Source organism: Rhipicephalus sanguineus, chromosome 7 (assembly GCF_013339695.2).
Source record: "Rhipicephalus sanguineus isolate Rsan-2018 chromosome 7, BIME_Rsan_1.4, whole genome shotgun sequence".
NCBI classification, from domain to species: domain Eukaryota; kingdom Metazoa; phylum Arthropoda; class Arachnida; order Ixodida; family Ixodidae; genus Rhipicephalus; species Rhipicephalus sanguineus.
This window is the reverse complement of record NC_051182.1, coordinates 159,582,791-159,601,882: the sequence shown is the minus strand read 5'-3', so window position 1 is coordinate 159,601,882 and position 19,092 is coordinate 159,582,791. Positions and strand designations below refer to the sequence as shown.

At 44.0% G+C, this 19,092-nt stretch overlaps 2 protein-coding genes across 3 annotated transcripts; both read left to right on the top strand.

The window, feature by feature from the left end:
- The first annotated feature begins 96 nt into the window (after positions 1-96).
- Positions 97-7,851, top strand: LOC125756231 (uncharacterized). Its single transcript, XM_049417576.1, has 5 exons — positions 97-320; positions 2,003-2,284; positions 3,916-4,093; positions 5,592-5,765; positions 7,707-7,851. Exons 1-5 carry the CDS (start codon positions 179-181, stop codon positions 7,849-7,851), a joined length of 921 nt encoding a protein of 306 aa, XP_049273533.1. The 5' UTR covers positions 97-178.
- Positions 7,852-8,367: 516 nt separating this feature from the next.
- On the top strand, positions 8,368-18,342 carry LOC119400399 (uncharacterized). Of its 2 annotated transcripts, none has more exons than XM_049418068.1 (7): positions 8,368-8,543; positions 9,796-9,916; positions 10,108-10,193; positions 10,806-11,001; positions 12,554-12,759; positions 13,707-14,181; positions 17,932-18,342. In XM_049418068.1, the coding sequence occupies exons 2-7, from the start codon at positions 9,808-9,810 to the stop codon at positions 18,285-18,287; spliced, it is 1,428 nt and encodes a 475-aa protein (XP_049274025.1). In that variant the 5' UTR covers positions 8,368-8,543; positions 9,796-9,807; the 3' UTR covers positions 18,288-18,342. The 2 variants fall into 2 exon arrangements, with proteins under 2 accessions (XP_049274025.1, XP_049274026.1); XM_049418069.1 differs by having other exon boundaries at positions 8,374-8,543; positions 12,557-12,759.
- The last annotated feature ends 750 nt before the right edge of the window (positions 18,343-19,092 follow it).

Below are 19,092 nucleotides of genomic sequence, written 5' to 3'. Positions count from 1 at the left end.
AACAATAATACTTAAGTTATGCACAAACAAAACTAAAAACAAGAATTTTAGAATACGACAGTGCATCTTGCCCTAATCAACACTTTCGGCTAATGGCGGCCGTGTCGCGGTGTTCAAAAGCGAGCAAAGCGTGTCTTTTTTTAAAACGAAGGCTTGTTTGCGCTCTGTGCTTACGATCATGCCGGTTCCCGCGGAGCAACTCGAAAAATGGAACGCGGTCTTCGATCTACTACTGTTTCGACAGCTCAAAGATGACGTCGACGACACGTTGGTTCAGAAACTGGTCACCTTCCTAGATGCGAGCGTGCGAGACGACTCAGGTGCGATTTGTGCGATCAACTTTTCAAGCGAAACTTGTCATAACTCACAGATTTCGCTGGCGGCGTCGTACTTCGAAGGTGCGCCGGTCGCATGCGTATTTGTATGCGCCGTTTTCCAACAATTGGTGCTCTCTCGATCGTGGATTTGTCGGTGATCAGCCGTTGCCTGATATGGCAGTCTGATCTCTTATCGAGGTCGCTTGTCATTTCACCCGTTGCCACATTTCATTGTTTCCGGGATATGAACGCATGACCGTCGTTGTTGCCTGTAGCAATTGAAGTGTTGCGCTGCTAAGCTCGTGGATGAAGGTCCGATGCCCGGCATGGAGGAAGGAAAGAGTTAGGAGGGAGCATTGCGCAGTGCGATACAAAGAAAAGTAGGAAGTCAAGCGCGCAGACCCAAAGCTTCGCTTGCACCAAGTTTCCCGATAGGGCAGGGGCTCCTGAATTTTCCTATCGTCACTTCTCTTATGTACGCTACAATGCCTGCCTCCCTGTGAAGATAACATCCCCACTATGGTAAATTGACCAAAAGGAAATATATTAAGCTTTGACTATAGTTGTATACAACTTAATAAGGCCGGAGAGGCCCCGCATAGCGCTTGTCCTGTGTGTGTCTATGCTTCGTCCCCGTGTCATTTTGCGCTTCTTAAATGATGAACCATTTCCAACTAGGCCAAACAGCCGTTTTGAAGAAATAGTTCCGCACATGTACTCGGCAATGTTATCAGAAGGCGGGGCCACCGGCCGTCCGGCTCATGACGTCAATCTGGAGTGTGCGCCCATTGGTGCAGGCTTGTGCGCATCCGCCTTTGAGGAGGAAATGTCGCGGACTTCCAAAGTCGTATCCGACCGTAGAAACAAAATAAGAAATGTGGAAAGGCATGTTGAGTGCATGTGCTGTGCAACTATGCGGTCTCTTTTCGGTGGTACACTGTCATAGGCGGGCGTAGATTACTTATTTGCTATAAATGCACGATTGATTGATGCTAATCCACATAAAAAAATGTGCTAAAGTGAAGCGTCTTGCATTGACACAGTAACACCCATGAATGAAATTTTAGCAGTGATCATTAATGCGATTAGGTTAAAAGAGGTTTTGATTATTTCTGCTGTCTGTAAACGGACGGAACTTAAGCTCGCCCGACACCACTAAGCTTGTTTCTGTCTTTTGTGAGTTGCATTTACTACTTACCACATCACACTTTTTGAGATAATTTTGTGTGTTGTGTACTTCTCTTGATATACTTAACAAAGAAACAAAAATATATAAATGTGTTGGGGGAAAACTAAAATAAGCAAACAAAGGAAGAGCCCAATATAAGTTATCTGAGACTTGCAATTTCTAGCCCTTGCAAAGTCTTTTTTTTAATCTGTACGTATACCATATTCCAACATCTCCTAAAGCCCTGTGTAAAGTTGTTAGGGTATTAACTCCCAAAATCACAGTATGATTATGAGGGATGCCGTAGTGGAGGGCTCCAGCAATTTAGACAACCTGGTGTTCTTTAACGTGCACCTAATCAAAACGCAAGGGCCTCTAGCATTTCGCCTTCGTCGAAATGCGGCCTCCGCAACCGGGATTCCATTCCAGTGACCTTCAGGTCAGCTGTCAAGCACCATAACCACTAGACCAACACGGCGGATCGGCAGTGTTGCTAAATAAATTGCATTAATTGCAGAATTCGGTGTGGAGCTGTGGAGAGGCTGCGATGTCATGCCCAAGCTGGAAAAAGCAGTCGCTGTGCCTAGAACACCCGAATCGCTCTGCTTCGCACTTCAACTCATCGCCATCTTCGGAAAGCTCGAACAGATGTTCACATCGCTTCGTGATGACAGTCGCGTGCTGAAGGCCCTGGACAGACTTAGCGACAATGCCGGCGCCAGTGAGCGGGTGTCGTACCTGGAAGCCGTGACATCCTTCCTCGGTCACCAGTCTGGACGAAGCTGGTGTATCGAGCACGGTACGTAACTCGATTGAATCCTTGCTTTATTGGCCAGGCTTTAGTTAGACAGGTGTAATGTGAGGACTTGTTTCACTCATATTTATTTCCTTTTAACAGCAGAGCTGTTTAAGCCGACCATTAGTCCGTGCAGAACGAACAGAAAACTATCATCTTCATGAACCAGTCAGTACGCGCTCTCTTCGTCCTCTTTATCATCTGCTTCGCTCACGGAACACGTGCCCTGATTTGTCCGGCATGGGATGCAATGACTCTGATGGGCAAAAGAAAGAGTACAAAGAGAGAGAAAAAAGGGGAAGAAATACAGAAAAAGAAAGAAATAGACAGAGAGAGAAAGATATCGAAAGAAACAGACAATAAAAAGATAGAAAAAAAAGAGAGAGAGACAAAGAAGAAGCAAGAAATAGAGAGAGAGGAAGAAAGTGAACAAAGAGAAAGAAATAAAGAAAGACAGAAATATACAGAGACAAGAAAAGAGATAGAAAAAACAGAGAGAAAGGCAAGATAAAGAAAGAACGAGAGAGAAAAATAAAGAGGAACTAGGCAGGCTGCCCAGCTCCGCACTTCCTTCAGGCTTGGCACCAATAGTGCAAGCTGCCTTAATTTTTTAATACAATGTCTTCCTGGGCCTCTTTCATTCTGTAACAGGAGATGATGATATGAAGAATCCTTGAACAGGGGGCTGTCGCTGGAGCCAGCGTTTCGACACAAGCGGTCTTGTCTTCTTTAAGACAGTAACTGCCTACATTAGCACATGTATGTGTATGCTTCATACACTGTCCCTCAAACAAAAAACAGAAGAGGAGGAGAGGGCATGTGCAATAAAACAGGGGTGGGGGAGAAAGACAGGGGTATATTGGAATAAGCTGGCACACCAGCTTACCTGACTCAGACGCCACCTGGGAAGAAATGTCTGTAAAGGCGTCAAATCGATGCAGTGTTACTTCAAGGCACTTGATAATATATTGCAACAAAAATAATGTCGTAATATGTTACTTATATGTGTTATGGTAATCATTACTAATTATTACGCAATGAAATATCTATTTATTCTGAAGCCCTTTGTGCTCTGTTTCTTCAAAATAGAATGGAATCTCAGGCTAGGAATATAGTGCAAACTTGTTTTCGGTTATGTCCATGCTGAGCAAAGAAAAATCATACTTTTGATGTGGATCGCTGGAAGCGGCATGTCGAACGACTTGTCGAATGTGGTAGTGCCTTCAGCAAAGTGATCATATGCAACAGTATACGGCAAAATGAAGTTAAATGAAGACAAATTTATTATGCAAGAGGTTCAATTCATCCAAAGCTCAATGTGTCTTGCTCTTTCTTAGCCCCTAGTTGATACAAGTCACAAAAACAAGTGGTGTACACAGTTGTGTACGTAGCGTCTCAAAGGGTCACTCAATTACTACTACTACTGCACTACTACTGCACTAATATTACATAGACTCAATTACCACAAGCCTCTGACGCTTTCCTTGGCTTCATACGGTTGAAAGAGACAAAAATGAGTCCATAAATCGATTTTCCTTCATTCAGTCAGGTAATTGTAAACGTTCGACATTGCAACCTCTGTTTGGAGCCTTCTTGCAAAAAAAAATCAACAAATAAACTTCATTATGTTCCAGGTGTCTCGTCAAAGGTGTTTCAGTGCCTGCAGGATGCCAGTGTCTTTGTCCAGGGAAAGGCAGAGGCATTTTTTGTTGCGTTCCTCGAGTCGGACTTCAGCAAGGGCAACGACAGTGAAGTTGCTGCATTTGTAGACAGGACCCTGACGGAGGAGCTACCACCGAGACAGCGTAGAAGGCACGTAAAACACTTATGTCACACCAGTGTCACACAGTCACACTGGTGTAACACCACTGGAGTAACACCAGTGTCACACCGTGCACTTCTGATTGTGATTGAAGGGGTACCGACACCAATTTCCGAAGCTGGCTTCACTCAGTCATTCAAATTTCCAGTATACAGCGCAAGTTTGAAGCTCAGGAAATGCTGAAAAGATAAATTAATTTCGCATTAAAATCAATTTTCGCATGTCACACCTACTGGCATCAATACTATCATGAAGTCAGGCTGCAGCGTCAATTCTGGTGACTTCACGCACCAGTATGGCTAGTTGTGATGACGTCAGGTACCAAAACATACCAAATAGTCGCTTCTAGTATGTTAATAACGGAGCCACGCAGCGTAGCGACCGTGGAAATGTGATGATGTCTTCCGCAAGCACGTGAAGAGAAGCTCACACCGTGTTGTGATGTCGGGGTTCAGTAGAAACCAACACTAGCTTTTAAAAACATGTAGTTAATTTTTCAGGTCGCACTCACACTACCAGTACATTTTATAGGCTTTTGAGGGCTTGACCTTTCGTTTGACGTAAAGGAACAACTGAAAAATTTTCATGTCAGTAACCTTTTAAGCCTGATTGGGATCACATTCCTCAACAGGGATTGGCTTTCTTCTGCAGCTTGTATACAGGAGCCAGTCACGATCAACAAATTCAAACCGGATTGTGCCCGATCGTGATCAAAGAGGAGCACGTGGCACTGGTGAAGGGTAACGATCAGTTGCCAGTAGTCATCCTGCTGTAACCTTGGAAGAAAATCACAGTACTATCCAGAAATATAAATCAACATTATGTCCAGCCATGGCTCGCTAGCACTGATTCCCCAATGCAGTCAAGCCCGACTATACATTGCACTTGGCTAAATCGAATTTTTCCTTTATATCGAACTATTTTCAAACACAACAGTGCTTTAACGTCAATGCATAGGAAAATTTGCTTCTACATCGAACAAAAATAGCCGGAACACTTGATATATTGAACAAGCAGTGTGAAATGGCTTTTTCTCATGGAAGGGAACTTTCCCGCATGCATTTGAGAGAGTGAGAAGTGTGATTAAGAGGGTCGTGTTGATATTGTGTTTTTGCGCCTACAACCTACCCCTGCATGTAACCCCCGCTGCCAACTACAAACCACACAAAAATAAGAACTAAAAAAAATCCCTGTGTGTTGCGCTAAGCCACCTTCTTTGCATTATCGTGGATCAGTCCCATGAAGTCAACTTGTGTACCGAAATTAGCATAGAAAATACGGAAAATTCTTTAAAAGATCTATTCCAATTATATCATCTGTCGAACTAATCCCCATTTTTTAGCGAGTTTTATATATGCATGTTCGACTGTGATGGCACTTGTAGCTCTTCCATTCATCGTCTTGTTGAGATTGGGGTATTACTTAACTGTTCTACCTATTTTGAATTAGTTTCTACATCAGGTTTACATAGCTAATTTTTCTTTTCAGATGCTTGCACGTAATTCGTTCCTTGCTTGAAAAGGATGCAAAGCTTGGCAAAAAGCTTTGCTCCGAGTCTGATATCAACCGGCGCCTTCTTGGATGCTGTGTTGCTTGGATGTCGTCCTCAGAAGCAGCCAGTGCAGCTGCAGATGTCCTCGCCAAGCTTGCATCTACCATGAAGTTTGTGGAAAAAAAATCTTATTACCGTGAATTTTAGGACTAGCTTTGGTTTAGTACACCTGTTTCCGTGCAGTTGTTTAACCCCTTCAGGCTTCAGGCAAATGTGTCAAATTTGCACATAACTCCAAGGCACTCGGTATTACATTCCAAGAAAGAAAATGAAGTAATGTGTTGTGTGCGTTGCAGTAATTAATCATAATTAGTATTAATTAAATATTTAATTATGCTGCAGTCAGCCATGTCGCATTTTTACATAAAAAAGACCAAGTTTTATGCTCAGAATGCATATGCAATTTTTTTTATTGTATTCATTTCACACAAAGAAAAATAATACATGCTAAGGACTGTGCATTGCTCACAAAAAGGACAAAGGACGGAAGAAGTGCACACGACTTTTGATGTTGATCCTGCAATGCAGCACGTTGAACGACTTGTTGAACATTGTATTGCTTTTGCCAAAGTGTTCGGCTACGATCACTTGCAGCACATTGAGGTTAAGTAAAGACTAAAGACTCTGCAGAAGGTCCAATCGATGCTAAGTGCAATGTATCTTGCTCTTTCTTGGCCACTAGTCCAAAGAACTGGCAAAAGCAAGTTGCGTCCACATATGTGGACATTGCGCCTCAAGGGTTTAAGTTAGATATAGGGGCCCCGCTGTTCCTTTCTAGTTAATTATAGAATGACCTTATTAGTGAATTCTGTTGTCCCACGAATCTCCTGCGTCAAACATTTTTTATATCCATGGAGTATGAGTGAGGTTGTTGACAAAATGTGCGCTTTCCTTTCGTCACTGCAAGTGCTGCAAATCATGGCCTCGAGCATTTTCTCTTCTTTTTTTCTTTGTATGTATTGGCCGCAGTTTCTGGTTCAGACACGCATGGCACCAGAACCTGGCCTCGGAGATTGTCTACCAGCATGCCATTAACGAAATCAGCCTGGGTCTGTCAGGCCTGCTTGCCACGTATTTGGGCCTGCCTGCTGCATATTATTCAATGAGATTGTGAAGGAGATAGCAAGCTATTCTTCAGCTGTTTTCGACATGGAATTTTAAATGCTCTGCTGTGTACAATACACTTAATTAAGAAAGGGACACTAAAGTGAAACAATTAACTGGTCTAGATTGTTAATTTTTACTCTGAAAACTCTAACATTGCTAATTTTGCCATCATAGCTTTAGAAATAGAGGAGAAAAATCGAGGTCACAGTCTCATTTTTAAATTTTGCGCTGAAATCTCTGCGTGTGATGTCATAGATTTCAAAGTGTATCTTTTGTATTTGGCTACATGGGCCCAATGAAATTTTCTGAAACCTGGCATGTTAACTCTCTGGCCCTCATAAAGGTCAATGTACTTCATTTTTACCAATTAGGAATGACGTAAGTCCTAGTAGACACCATCAAAATATATGATGTCATGGCGATTTGTGAAGCAATTTCAAGGTGGCATTACCACCCACATTTTCTTCATTGCGCGTTTTCTCACTTACCAAGTGTCTTGTAGCAGGAAGCGGGGTGTTTTCGGTGTTGTGAAAGAGTAATTTACTAATATGAGAAAAATTGTTTTTCTCTTTAGTGTCCCTTTAACCAAACCAGCCTATAGCTGTCAGGCCCGCTTGCCTCGTAGTTGGGCCTGCTTGCTGCATGTTAGTTTGTGATGACATTGTCAAGGAGATTGCAAGAAATTTTTTGGCCATTTTCGACACAAAATATAAAGTTCTCTACTGTGTGCAATGCACTTACGGAAAAAAGTCAAGCGCTAACATAAATTTGAAAAGAGCCTTGGTAAGCTCGTTTCAGTGCAGCTGTGTTCATTACCCGGCATCTTTCTCATTACCCGTGCTAAATGAGGCTGTAATAATGTGTATTTGCGTCTGCGTGCTAATGGTTGCCAGTCATGCATTTGAGTCATAATGTTATAATGCTTCGGCTTTTTTCTTTGCCAGGGATGACAGCTTCTTTCAAGAAGCACTGGATTCACTGAGCAGTGACAGGCTTGTGAGCATCAAGTTTACAGCCAGCTTCGTCCAAGAAAGGCAAGTTCCCTTTGTCTACAGGTACGGGTGTAATGAAGGTGTAATGCGGGTGTAATTAAGTAAACAAAAAAGTGCATCTTGTCAATATCAGCATGTGTTGGGAAAACCCCAACAAATAGCATTACAGGAATGCTGCAAATAAATAAGAAAGGAAATTAATCAAGAACATAAAGCAAATAGCAAATTCAAGAGATAGAAATGTCAAGATCATAATGTAAGGTATTCTGTTGTGCTACAGTACATGTAATAGCGTATAGTACATTACATTTCTCAATGCTTTGAAATAAAGATCGGTGGTTTTTGAAAGCTGCAGGAAAAAGCCAGCAATTCGTTATGGGATAGTGTCAGTTTCCTCCTGCGTGAAGTCTGATGACAGATGGCTGGCATATTGACGGCGGCATTTTTTACATGTTGGGAATGGTTTCATGCAATATTTAATGCAGCAATTCGAAAGAAAAGAATGTGAAATGATTGTCCTAATGGCAATGCATGGTTTTTCGACCGACATCAACAATTTTTCCATGACATCAGTATAATCTTGTTTTTCTCCGCATGCACCCTCCACCCTTTCAGAGCCAGCATTAATTCCTGTGCAAGCACAGAAACCGAACAGAAGATTGCGGAAACCCTAACAGGTCCAATAGCCGCAGCGGAGTCCGAGTTTGGAGACAAGTCGAAAGCGAGGGCGCTGCAGTCCTGCAGCGGTTTGCGAGTTGAAGAGGGCGCTGCCAGCACTTTGTACACTCGGTATATCTAAACAAAATGCCTTTCATTTTGTTTTTTTTTTTCGTTAAACAGCCTGAAATTTCGTTGAATTGCTTATCCAAGAATCTTAAATGGTTCACAAACCGCTTTTGCAAGTAATAATTGAATGGCCTCAGTGTGGTAGTTTATTGCCTCATGAATTGATTTCTACGAAAATTTCTGAAATCCGTCAAGAACGAGTGAAGTTACATGGCCTTCTTGCAAGCTTTAAGCACTTTCTTCTCTCGTCACGATGAACGTTCTGGAAGCTACACAGGGAGGGATGACACAAGGGAAAGAAGTTATGTCAGCCCAAGTTATGAAACACGATCGCTCTCTCCCATTGTGATTCCTGTGCACGAGTGTGGCTCACTGTGTGAATGCTAACGGACTATGGAGCGCAGCACCAGCACATGGTGGCACACCGTGGCAAGAAGCGCATCTGATCTAAACCATAGAGTTTCCTACAATACTTACTAGAGGGAACTCTGGCGCTAGTGGTCTATGGAGGCTGCAAGCAGACGCTTCAGCAGCATGGTAAGATGGGGTAGTACACAAAATTGTCTAAACTAGTTCTTTCGGCTCCGTTTGCGCTAAGAGTCGGTCTGCATCCGCTTTGTCGCAAAAAATAAATTCAGCAAAAGTCAGTGTTACACTTCACCACTTTATTTTTAGGCAAACAAATCACAAACCTGGTCACGAAGTAACAGCGGGCTATCTTTTATCCGAAAAGAACGCAAAAAACACGTCAATAAACAAAAGCCCAAGTACGTTTAAGCGCAAGCCGAAAGACTAGGAAAATTTTGTGTACGAAACCTCATTCCCATGGTAGCTAACGGCTCGCAGCGCCAGGTCCCCTATAGTTAATTTTAGGAAAACTCTCTGATCTAAACACTGCTCTTGATTGGTTGGCTGTTGGCCAATAGCATGCTATCTGTTGCTCAACTTCGAACAATAGGCATTGGCAGCTCCGAAGAGAGTGAGCACAGGCCTCTGTATGAAAAGAGGGCACCTGAGAAAAGGGCAACTTTGCGCTCCACCTGCTAGCTTTCCTTGCCTCGCACGATTGCAAGATTTGGCAGAGCTGTTCATAGCGGTGTCTGCTTACCTCGGGGTATGGTTTCTCACCAAGCCCCAGGTGTGGTTCATGACCCCTTTAAGCTGTAACCACGACTTTTTACCTACTCTTCCTTGCAACTCCTGGTTTCAGGGTTAATTAAATTTATTTCAACTCCATTTCATCCAATTATTGCAGGCAACTTATGAAATGGTGGCCGACAAGATAGCGCAGTTCCTAACGAATTCCCCAGCTGCCAAGGTGACGAGGCTGCTCTCTGTTGCCCTTGAGTGCGTTGCGCTTGCTGTCAAGAAAATTGGTAAGTTTTTTTATTTCATATCGGCTTCTTGTGCTTTGAGCACTGACACTGAACAAACATGAGCGCTGAATAGTCGTAACATACTTCTTTTGCATACGTTGTTTTTGGCGCTTGCAACTCGCTGAAACTTCCCAATGTGTGTGTGTGTTGAATTGTCTCATTTCCTCAGTCAGCTGTTATCTTATCAACAGATCTTGTGCGAGCAGATCCTATGAGGTTGAGAAGTTATCTGGATAACCTGGCACCATTCCTTCGAGATCCAAGTTTGTCAGCCCATGTAAGTTGCATCATTTCTCATTACGTGAAGTAGTTAACGAAAGAGCCTGTTTTTGAAGAAAGTTTTTTTTTTTTCAAGCGAAGCTTGCTTTGCCTCACAAGTTGTCGGTCGTGCTGTGGGTGTAACCGCAAAAAAAAAACCCCAGCACCTGCAAAAGCAAAGAAATGCGGCCCTCAAAAGTGCACCAATCACACGCGTATTTGTATGCTCTTTTTTCCAATAACTGATGCTCTCTCGATCGTGAACGCGTCGGCGATCAGCCATTTCTGATATGGCAGCCTGATCTTTGATCGAGGTGACTTTTCGTTTCACGTTGCCACATTTCTCTGTTGCCTGGATATGAATGCATGATCATTATTGTTGCCTGTAGCAACTAAAGTGTTGCGCTGCTAAGCACGTGGGTGAAGCTCCAATTCCCGGCATGGAAGAAGGAAACAGTTAGGAGGGAGCATTGTGCACTGCGATAGAATGAAAAAAAGAAAAGTCGTAGGTTAGGCATGCACATGCCAAGCTTTGCTTGCCCCCCCCCCCCCAATCAGGAGCCCTTCCCCGACAGGGAAGGGCTCCTGATTTTTCTTTTTTGCTTGCTTTACGTGATACTTTTGTTTGCAGGCATTGAAGCAAGCACTTGCGATATCCCTGACGTTGGTGTGTGTCATGTTCTCAAACACGAGTCAAGATTTCGACTGGAGGGCTTGCAGTGCCCTCTGCTCTTTCGGTGAATCTCTGCAGCGTCAGCTTGTGTCGACGGAGCCGCAGTTCGTGGAAGCTGCGCTAGACTCTTTCAGCGGCATTGGGGATCATGCCGGTATGCCACTTCGTTTGATCACATCTGTGCAACGGATGAAAGACTTAGGAAGTATCGTATGAAAGGTTAAATAAATGGCTTCTCAGACTGATGGTTGTGAAAGGATAAAGCATAGTGGGAAATTTAGTGTCGGTCCATGGCTTTTTACACCAAATCATCAACCAATTTTGAGAGAAGGTATGCGCAATGCATTGACGGCCTAGTTGGTGCTTGTCCATACTAACTTTTAGCAAAAGAAAACAATACAAGAAAGAGAGTTGTATCTCTCTTCGCACTGTGTCCTGTCACCTTTCTTGTGTTGTTTTCAAGCACTAAAAGATGGTTACTATTGAAAGTGTACAGTTTATGTGAAGTCACTGTATTTACTCGCATAACGTTAACACTGGCCGTGCAGTTTTGGCCTTTCCGTGCTTACAACAATACAGTAGAACCCCGCTGATACGTTTTTGAAGGGACCGTAGGAAATAAACATAAGAGACGAGAAACGTAAGAGCCGAAAAACAGGAAAAACGGCAAAATATTTAGTGGTACAGAATTTTATTTCAATTCTTACGAGCAGCTCGAAAATTGGCGCGCTCAGCCGCGATCTAGTCGATGGATAGAAACGCGGAGCTTAGGACGGCCTCATCCACAGAAATGTAATCAACGTATGTGATTTTTTTAACACCAACAGCTGTAGGCATGAAAGAACTAAGCACACGCAATCACGACCGGCGCGGCGAGTCCGACCGCGAACCGCACGCACGACCATGCGAGCTCCAACCAGCTCGAACTCCTCCCGTTCTCCGACAAATAACGATGATGATGAGTCTACGCCAACGCGATGGCAGAAGTGAATGCCAATCTCGAAGGCCTTGCTTTCGCAAGCAATTACGTCATACACGCCATGTTTGTGCAATGCAAATCTCAGAGGCTATGCTTTTGCCAATAGTAAATGCCAATCTCGAAGGCCTTGCTTTCGTGAGCAGTTACGTCATAGACGCCATCTGTGCAATTCGAATCTCGAAGGCCATGCTTTTGTTTGCATCAGTTGAAAGATTCTGTTGCTTGCCCCTCTCATGCGGCTAATATTACGGTCAAACGAGGCCAAGCTGCGTGAAAATGCACCATGGCCGCTCTCTTTGGTAGTCACTCGGTCGGCTCCGGGCGCACTTCGCGACGTGTCGTACGGGAACGGTCCGACAGTTATGACGTAACAGCGGGGTTCCCAATACATTGTATCCTATGGGAGCTATGCCGGGACCGGCGGAAAACGACGTAACAGCCGGGAAAACGCAGCAGTGAGGAACGTAACAGCGGGGTTCTACTGTATAATCAAATAACACGTGCGTCCTGCTCTGCTTCACTTCTTTAAATGCTTTGTAAACTACAACTGTACCCTTAAGGAAATTCAGTGCCAATTTTTAGGCATTAAGAAGTTCTGCCACCGTTGTTCATGAACTTATCATAATTATGCTATCTCATGGCATGCAACTTAGTGTGCTCATACACAATCGGAGTGTGAGAAACCTGAATGCCGTCACTTCGTTTTCTTTTCAATTATGATTATCAGCAGAAAGGCTGAATCTGGGAGAGGGCACTGCCGGATTGTCCTGTCTCACGGATTGGCTTCAGCATTACGGACTGGCCAGGTTCGTGTGGGACAACTTACAGAACGGCGACGGCGGAGTGCGGGCATCCGCGGTGGCCGCAGTTGGAAAACTGTTTGTTCGAGAATGGTTGTGGACTCACTTTTGCAGTCGTCTGTCTCTTGAGGAGGTGAGATGAAGGACTCCTTTCGTGGCATGATGAAGTGGCTTTAGATGAAAGCATGAGCAGGACCGCAAAACAAAAATTAAGGAACGTGTTGTATTTATTTGTATATACCGCATGGTTCCACTTGAGACTTGGTTCAACCGTGCCCAGGATTTCTGCCAAGAAGCCTTTAGACACTGACTGCACAATTTGTTAAGGCTAAAGCCTCATATGGCTCACAAGTAAAAAAATTCAGTGTCTGGCATTGAGACCACAAGTGGTACCAAAAGTCGCATGTGGTGCATGCCTGCATTGCCTAGGTGATAATTAATGTTAATAAAACATGAATCCAATGTGAATTCAAGTGGATTGAAGCAGCATGTGTATGCCAAGTGATTAGAAGTGATCACTAAATGCTTAAGATGAACCAAACATGAGTTAAAATGAACTAAAGGGAATCAAATGGGAATTAATATGAATTAAATACAAATGTGTATTTAATGTTAATGTGAATTAGCATTAAATCGAATGTTAAAGTGAATGATAAGGGAATCAAATGTTGGGGATTAACAGTAAATCAAATGCGAGAGCATAGGCTTTCATCTGTGCTTTCTTTAGCATTAGCTAAAGGGACTGTCAATTTCTTAATTAGCTGGTTACACAGTACTACCTGATAATTGATCAAGTTTTTCGAAGCTGTTCTAAACGTTGAGTAAATAGAACAACAACAGATAAGCACATTGCTGTGTAGTTGGTGGAATATGACAAAAGCAAACACTTTACAGTCAAACCTCATCATAACGATGTCTTGTCTGACACGAAAATGACTTCGATAAGTGCGGGTATTCATTTTAAAGGCAGTTTCTGAACACGGCATCCATGGCAAGACTATCCTTCATTTACTTCGCTATATCTGATAATTCGTTATATCCGTGCTCCTTGTATATAGAGGTTTGACTGTATTCCCGTAGGAAGACGTCATAAAAGACATTTCATCGATGGCGCTGGACGACGCAGATGTGTTTGCACGACGGTCCGCAGCGTCCACTCTTCGCAGCTGGGTTGATCGAGACTGCCTTGGACTGCGCTCCAGACACCGATGTGCTCTGCAGCACTGTGCATCCGGCATGCTCGCTTCGGACTTGGACTGCGAAGTCCAGCTAGCCGGTCTGTCAATCTGGAAGACGCTTCTTGGGGAGAAGCTCGAAGTGCCGAGCGTAGTCTCCGAGTCCGCCGTGAAGGAAATGCTCGGGGAAGCCGACACTGCAGGTTTTGGCGCGTCCATGAAGAAGGCGATGGCCTCCGATGCAGATCAAGAAGTCCGGAAAGATGCGCAGGCCTTTTTGCGTCAGCTGCGGACCAGGCTGCACGACCGATGTCCACTCCCTGGCAAAACTCGTGAGATGGGATGCAGACAGGATGGAGTGGATGCTTCGAATTACGAAGGTAACATGTTATCTCTCTGCTAAGAAGAGAAAGAGGGAGGGACAATAAACATAATATTTCATGTAGTGAGGAAGCGGCAGTGACCATAATGGCATGTACATTAACCGTAATGACTACCCAGGTGCACTAAATGGCACTTCTTGTGTCTAGGGATGGGCGAATATTCGGGCGTTTCGAATATTCGAACGAATATTACAGTATTCGAATTCGCTTCGATACGAATTCAGATTATTCGAAATTTCGAAGTATTCGAAATGAACGAATAGATGTATACATTTGACCGCACATAATCCCCTGTAAAGGTGGCTTCACTGCAGCGTGTGGTTGCTGTGCCGTGAAACAATCCATCCAGGGGAAATCAGCATTGCCGCGAAGCCACACTTCAAGGTTAAAGGGACACTAAAGGCAAATATTAAGTCGACGTTGATTGTTGAAATAGCGGCCCAGAAACCTCGTAGCGCTGCTTTTGTGCCAAGGAAGTGCTTATTTTGAAATAAAATCACGTTTTTAGTGGTCCGCATCGCATTAGCGCGCTTCAAATCTCCCGCCTGAAAATACGACTCTCATACGTCACTGCTGCCGTGCCCAACGTTGCCCGCTTTTACTGCACGGCCGCCGACACTAGTAGCAGCCGAGCGGAAGTAGCGGGACCCACAGTAGCAACAACGGCGCTGCGGCAAAGACTTGCTCGGATGGGCACATTCAAAGCCGTCACCAAGTTGCGGTTGGTCTTGTAATCCTCAGTACGAAAGTGCAGCGAGCACACACGCAGAGGTTTTGACTGTTTAGCACACTGGCGCAATGGCATGACACTAAGCCACTTCGAGCGTAAGGGTTCATTCCGCGGCACCCAGTGAAAAGACACACCGGTTTCCTTGCTGCAGCACTGGCGTTATGCACCATTCGGGCATCCGGCAATATCACACGCATGCGGCATTTTGTCGAACTTTCTGTCAGAGCGACTTTCACGAGCGCGCAAAACACGCACGGCAGTACGCGATCCCGAAACTACCACTGAGACGGGCGAGGCACAGTTCGGCGGAAAACGGAACCTTTGAATCACGCGCACCGTTCCCCATGGCAACGCCACGGAGGTTTGTTTTCCATGAATCAAGCGGAAACGAACAAACAGCATTTTATTACGTCTTTTGATGCTCGGAATGTTGTTTTTTTACTGCTGCTAGTTTGATTACTAGTGATTTATTGTAGGCCGACTTCCCTACGTCATCGGGATCACTTCGAAAATGTCCCACTCGTGGCGCTCATCATGTGATACATTTAGCTTAATTTCTCGGTAAGTAGGGCACTGCTGTTGATAATATTGCCGTTTTAGAAGTTGTCATACATTGGGCTTTCACTCTGACATAAATTGTTATTTGCCTTTAGTGTCCCTTTAAATGTACATATTTTTCTTAAGTTTACAAGCGTGTTATATGGGCTTATATGCGCTAAGTATAGTAATTTTTAAATTGTAACGTCCACTTATAACTTGCGCCCTATTCAAATCTTGATACTATTCAAGGCTGCTTCCACTTCATTTCAAACCAAAAAAGTGACATTCACTCATACCTAGTTCCAATCCTTAAAAATATTGTGCAAGGGTCATGACAAAAAAAAACGCCCAGTTTTTTTAATAATATGCGGTGATTACTATTCAAACTATTCAATTTGAAATTATTCGACCAAATCACTATTCGCTTCGGATTCGCTTCGAACCTCAAATTCACTATTCACCCATCCCTACTTGTGTCCAACGTTGAGATGGTGGTTGATGGTGATGATGATCGTGCAGATGCATACAGGTCATATTATCATCAGCAGAGCTGTTTAAGACCGAGTTAAATCACTTGGGATCCATAGTCTGCACTTTCTAGCCCAGATGCAAGAGCGAAGCCTGGCAAGAGGGAGAGCATGAGTAAAGCTTCTTCCTGGGTAAGGCTAGTTGTGTGAGAGGGAAGCCCAGAGTAGAGAGTTGAGCCTGGTAGAGAAAGGGTAGCGACGTGGAGAGGGTGAAGCTGGGTAGAGAGAAGGAAGCCATGGTGGGAGCAAAGCAGGTGGTGTGGAGAGGAGGACCGGCTGATAACCATCTTGGAAAAACGGAGGGTCTCAAATTCGTTCTGGAATGTTTGGCAATGGCAAAGTTAAAACTGATGCCACCAGCTGCGCTGTTTAATCAACTGTAGAACCTATACATATTCAGATTGCTAGACGTAAAGATTACACCCCCCCCCCTCCAGGTCACGAATGCTGACTGCAAGTATAGAGTGAGTATTTCTAGAAAGCTAGCAACTGATGTTCCACAACTCAAGCAGAAAAAGGGTTCCTCATTATCTTGCCTGATGCAGCCTTTAGTGTACACCATCAATTCGTCATGAGGTATGAAAAGGTATAAATAGTTTTGTGTTAGAAATTCTGAAGTGGTGGTAAAGTTTCTAAGCACTGATAGTTTGAGCTGCCATTGTGCATTCAGTGTAGATATAGAAGAATGATGCTATTCCATATCGCATGACGAATTGAGGGCATGCGTTAAAGGCTGCATCACGCAAGATAATGATGAACTTGCTCTCTCCTTGAGTTGTGGAACATCAGGTGCTAGCTTTCTAGCATTACTCAGTTTCTATTTGAAGTCAACGTTCGTGACCTGGGAGGGAGGAGGGGGAATCTTTATGTTCAGTGATCTGGTATATGTATAGGTTCTTCAGTTTCCCTATTATTAAGCTGTTTAATAGCCTTTGCGACATTAAGTCAGTCGAAGCTGTGCATATTTTTTTTAGGCATGTGCAAATATTCGAGTGCTTAAAACGTTCAAACGAATATCGCAGTATTCAAATTTGCTTTAACATGAATATGAGTTATTCATAATCTTGAAGTAGTCGTAACGAACGAGTAGATATATCTTTGACCTCATGTAAAACCCTTGAAAAGGTGGTTTCACTGCAGCTTGGGGTTGCTATGCTGTGAAACCACATATTCAGGGGAAATCTGCACTGCCGCGAAGCCACATTTCAAGGTTAAATTGTTCATATTACCTGCTTGTCAATTAATCGTATTTTTAAGTTCAAGAGCATGTTGTACGGGCTTATATGCACTAAGTATTGCAAACTTTAAAACATTACATATATTATCGCCTATAAGTTGCACCCTACTGCTATTAAAATCTTGCTTCAAAGTTCCTTCCACTTTACTTCGGAACAGAAAGGTTCCGTGATTCTTACTCCTTCCTGTCTGAAGTGTTGTTCGAGTCCATCCCATCACTTTGAAAATCTCGATGGCCGTCTTAAACGAAATTGCCTGTGATGCCTTCAAAATCCTTCTGTACACTTCTTGTAGTGACATTGCTGAGTAGACTGAGCAAAATGAAGGCTTGGCTTCGCAATTACCTGCCGCGTTTTCTACCAAGAGTGAGGTCACAAACTTGCCTCAGTTGTGGAAAAGTGGTCAAAATAGTCCGGAGTCCATCGAAGCAGTGTCCATCTTTACCCAGGTGTCAATTTGGGGTGTGAAATGTGATCTTATCTAAAAATTCTTGATGGTCTGGACCCATTTTAAAGGTACCACATGCATTGCTCAACTTTTTTAGAACGCTTGGAGTGAACACGAAAACACACTCCATGAAGGAAGGAACACACATCACATGTGCTGTGTGTTCCTTTCTTTGTCCAGTGTGCCATCATTCGTGCTCTACGTCTTACAAAAAATGCAGCGACAACTAGCCTACCTAAACATCCCGTTGCTTTGCTGAATTTACAGACAATCCAGATTGCTCCACTGATGTAGAGGCACCCATGGAGTGCGGTGATAGCACTTCCAATGTGGATCGTTTGGCGGCCATGGAGGAAGTGCTTGACCTGGGTGTGTCGGAGTGCCTCCAACGGAAGTTGAAGCTCCCTGAGAACATCCAAAAGCCAGCCACATCGCTGGCAACAGGCACGTTACAGTTAGGGCTGGTACACACAGAAGACCTTCTTACAAGACTCTCACCCCTGGGAACTTTCAGAAATTGTGATGTGGAGCACATCTCACTGGACTTCCACAGTGGAGACTCTCTTTTAGAAGACATCTTGGCTGCTGCCGCATCAGAACACTGCGACAGGGATTGCTACTGAGTTTTTATGACATACAAACATTTGTATTTTGATGCGATAAACCTGTGTAAATAAAAACTGGTGCAGAGCCCGTCTCATTGATAAACGTCAATGTGATAGCGTACAAGCAACGAAGTGGCGAAGTAAAATTTGCCAAATTCTTTGCTTCTGTGTAGCTGACCTCTTCAGTTTTCTGTTACCAGCGTAGCCTTCACTTTGCCGTAGCTCAACGTGCTTCGTCTGCCGCTGCAGCTAAACGAGAGGCCTGAACAGAGGCTCAGCGATGTCGATGCTAGAATCCAAAGATTCGTGTCGCCGAAGCAGTGCCTAAGCGTCGTGGCCGAGAGGATCCTGCCATACGCACCACCAAAGCTGAAAGTGATTGCCGCCGCCGTAACATTCATGCATGTCTCCATCCAACTTTTTACCTTGTATATCGCGAAATCAGCACAACCAAACAACTGCGCTCAAATTTCGAATTACAGGTTAATGTAATTGTTGCTGATCTTTTACAGCGAAGCTGTTGTCGTTGTTGTGTTGTTGTTGTTGTCCTCTCCTCATGGCACATACCCATTGGAGGGGATCGGCCGAGTAGTTAGTCAATTCTTGCTGTATTTTCTGTATGGTGTAACTCCTTGGTACGCTATTTGGTTTTAATTATTGAATTGAAGTGCCAATATTGAGTAATGAAAAATTTAGTGCTGTCGCTGTCTTAGTCTGCCCGTGTGCCGTCGTCTTCGTCGCCATAGGCATGCACATGGAAAGGGTCACCAAGGAAGGGGGTGCAATGTCTGTCCCATACAGGGCTGTAACAAGGGGGTTTGAG

What these genes read in the sequence shown, in the direction of transcription:
- LOC125756231 (XM_049417576.1), top strand. Translation starts at nt 179, where the DNA reads ATGCCGGTTCCCGCGGAGCAACTCGAAAAATGGAACGCGGTCTTCGAT. An exon ending in GAGCGTGCGAGACGACTCAG is followed by an intron (nt 321 to 2,002) that starts GTGCGATTTGTG and finishes CATTAATTGCAG; the next exon opens with AATTCGGTGTGGAGCTGTGG. An exon ending in AAGCTTGCATCTACCATGAA is followed by an intron (nt 5,766 to 7,706) that starts GTTTGTGGAAAA and finishes TTTCTTTGCCAG; the next exon opens with GGATGACAGCTTCTTTCAAG.
- LOC119400399 (XM_049418068.1), top strand. Translation starts at nt 9,808, where the DNA reads ATGGTGGCCGACAAGATAGCGCAGTTCCTAACGAATTCCCCAGCTGCC. An exon ending in GCTTGCTGTCAAGAAAATTG is followed by an intron (nt 9,917 to 10,107) that starts GTAAGTTTTTTT and finishes TCTTATCAACAG; the next exon opens with ATCTTGTGCGAGCAGATCCT. An exon ending in GTCGTCTGTCTCTTGAGGAG is followed by an intron (nt 12,760 to 13,706) that starts GTGAGATGAAGG and finishes GTATTCCCGTAG; the next exon opens with GAAGACGTCATAAAAGACAT.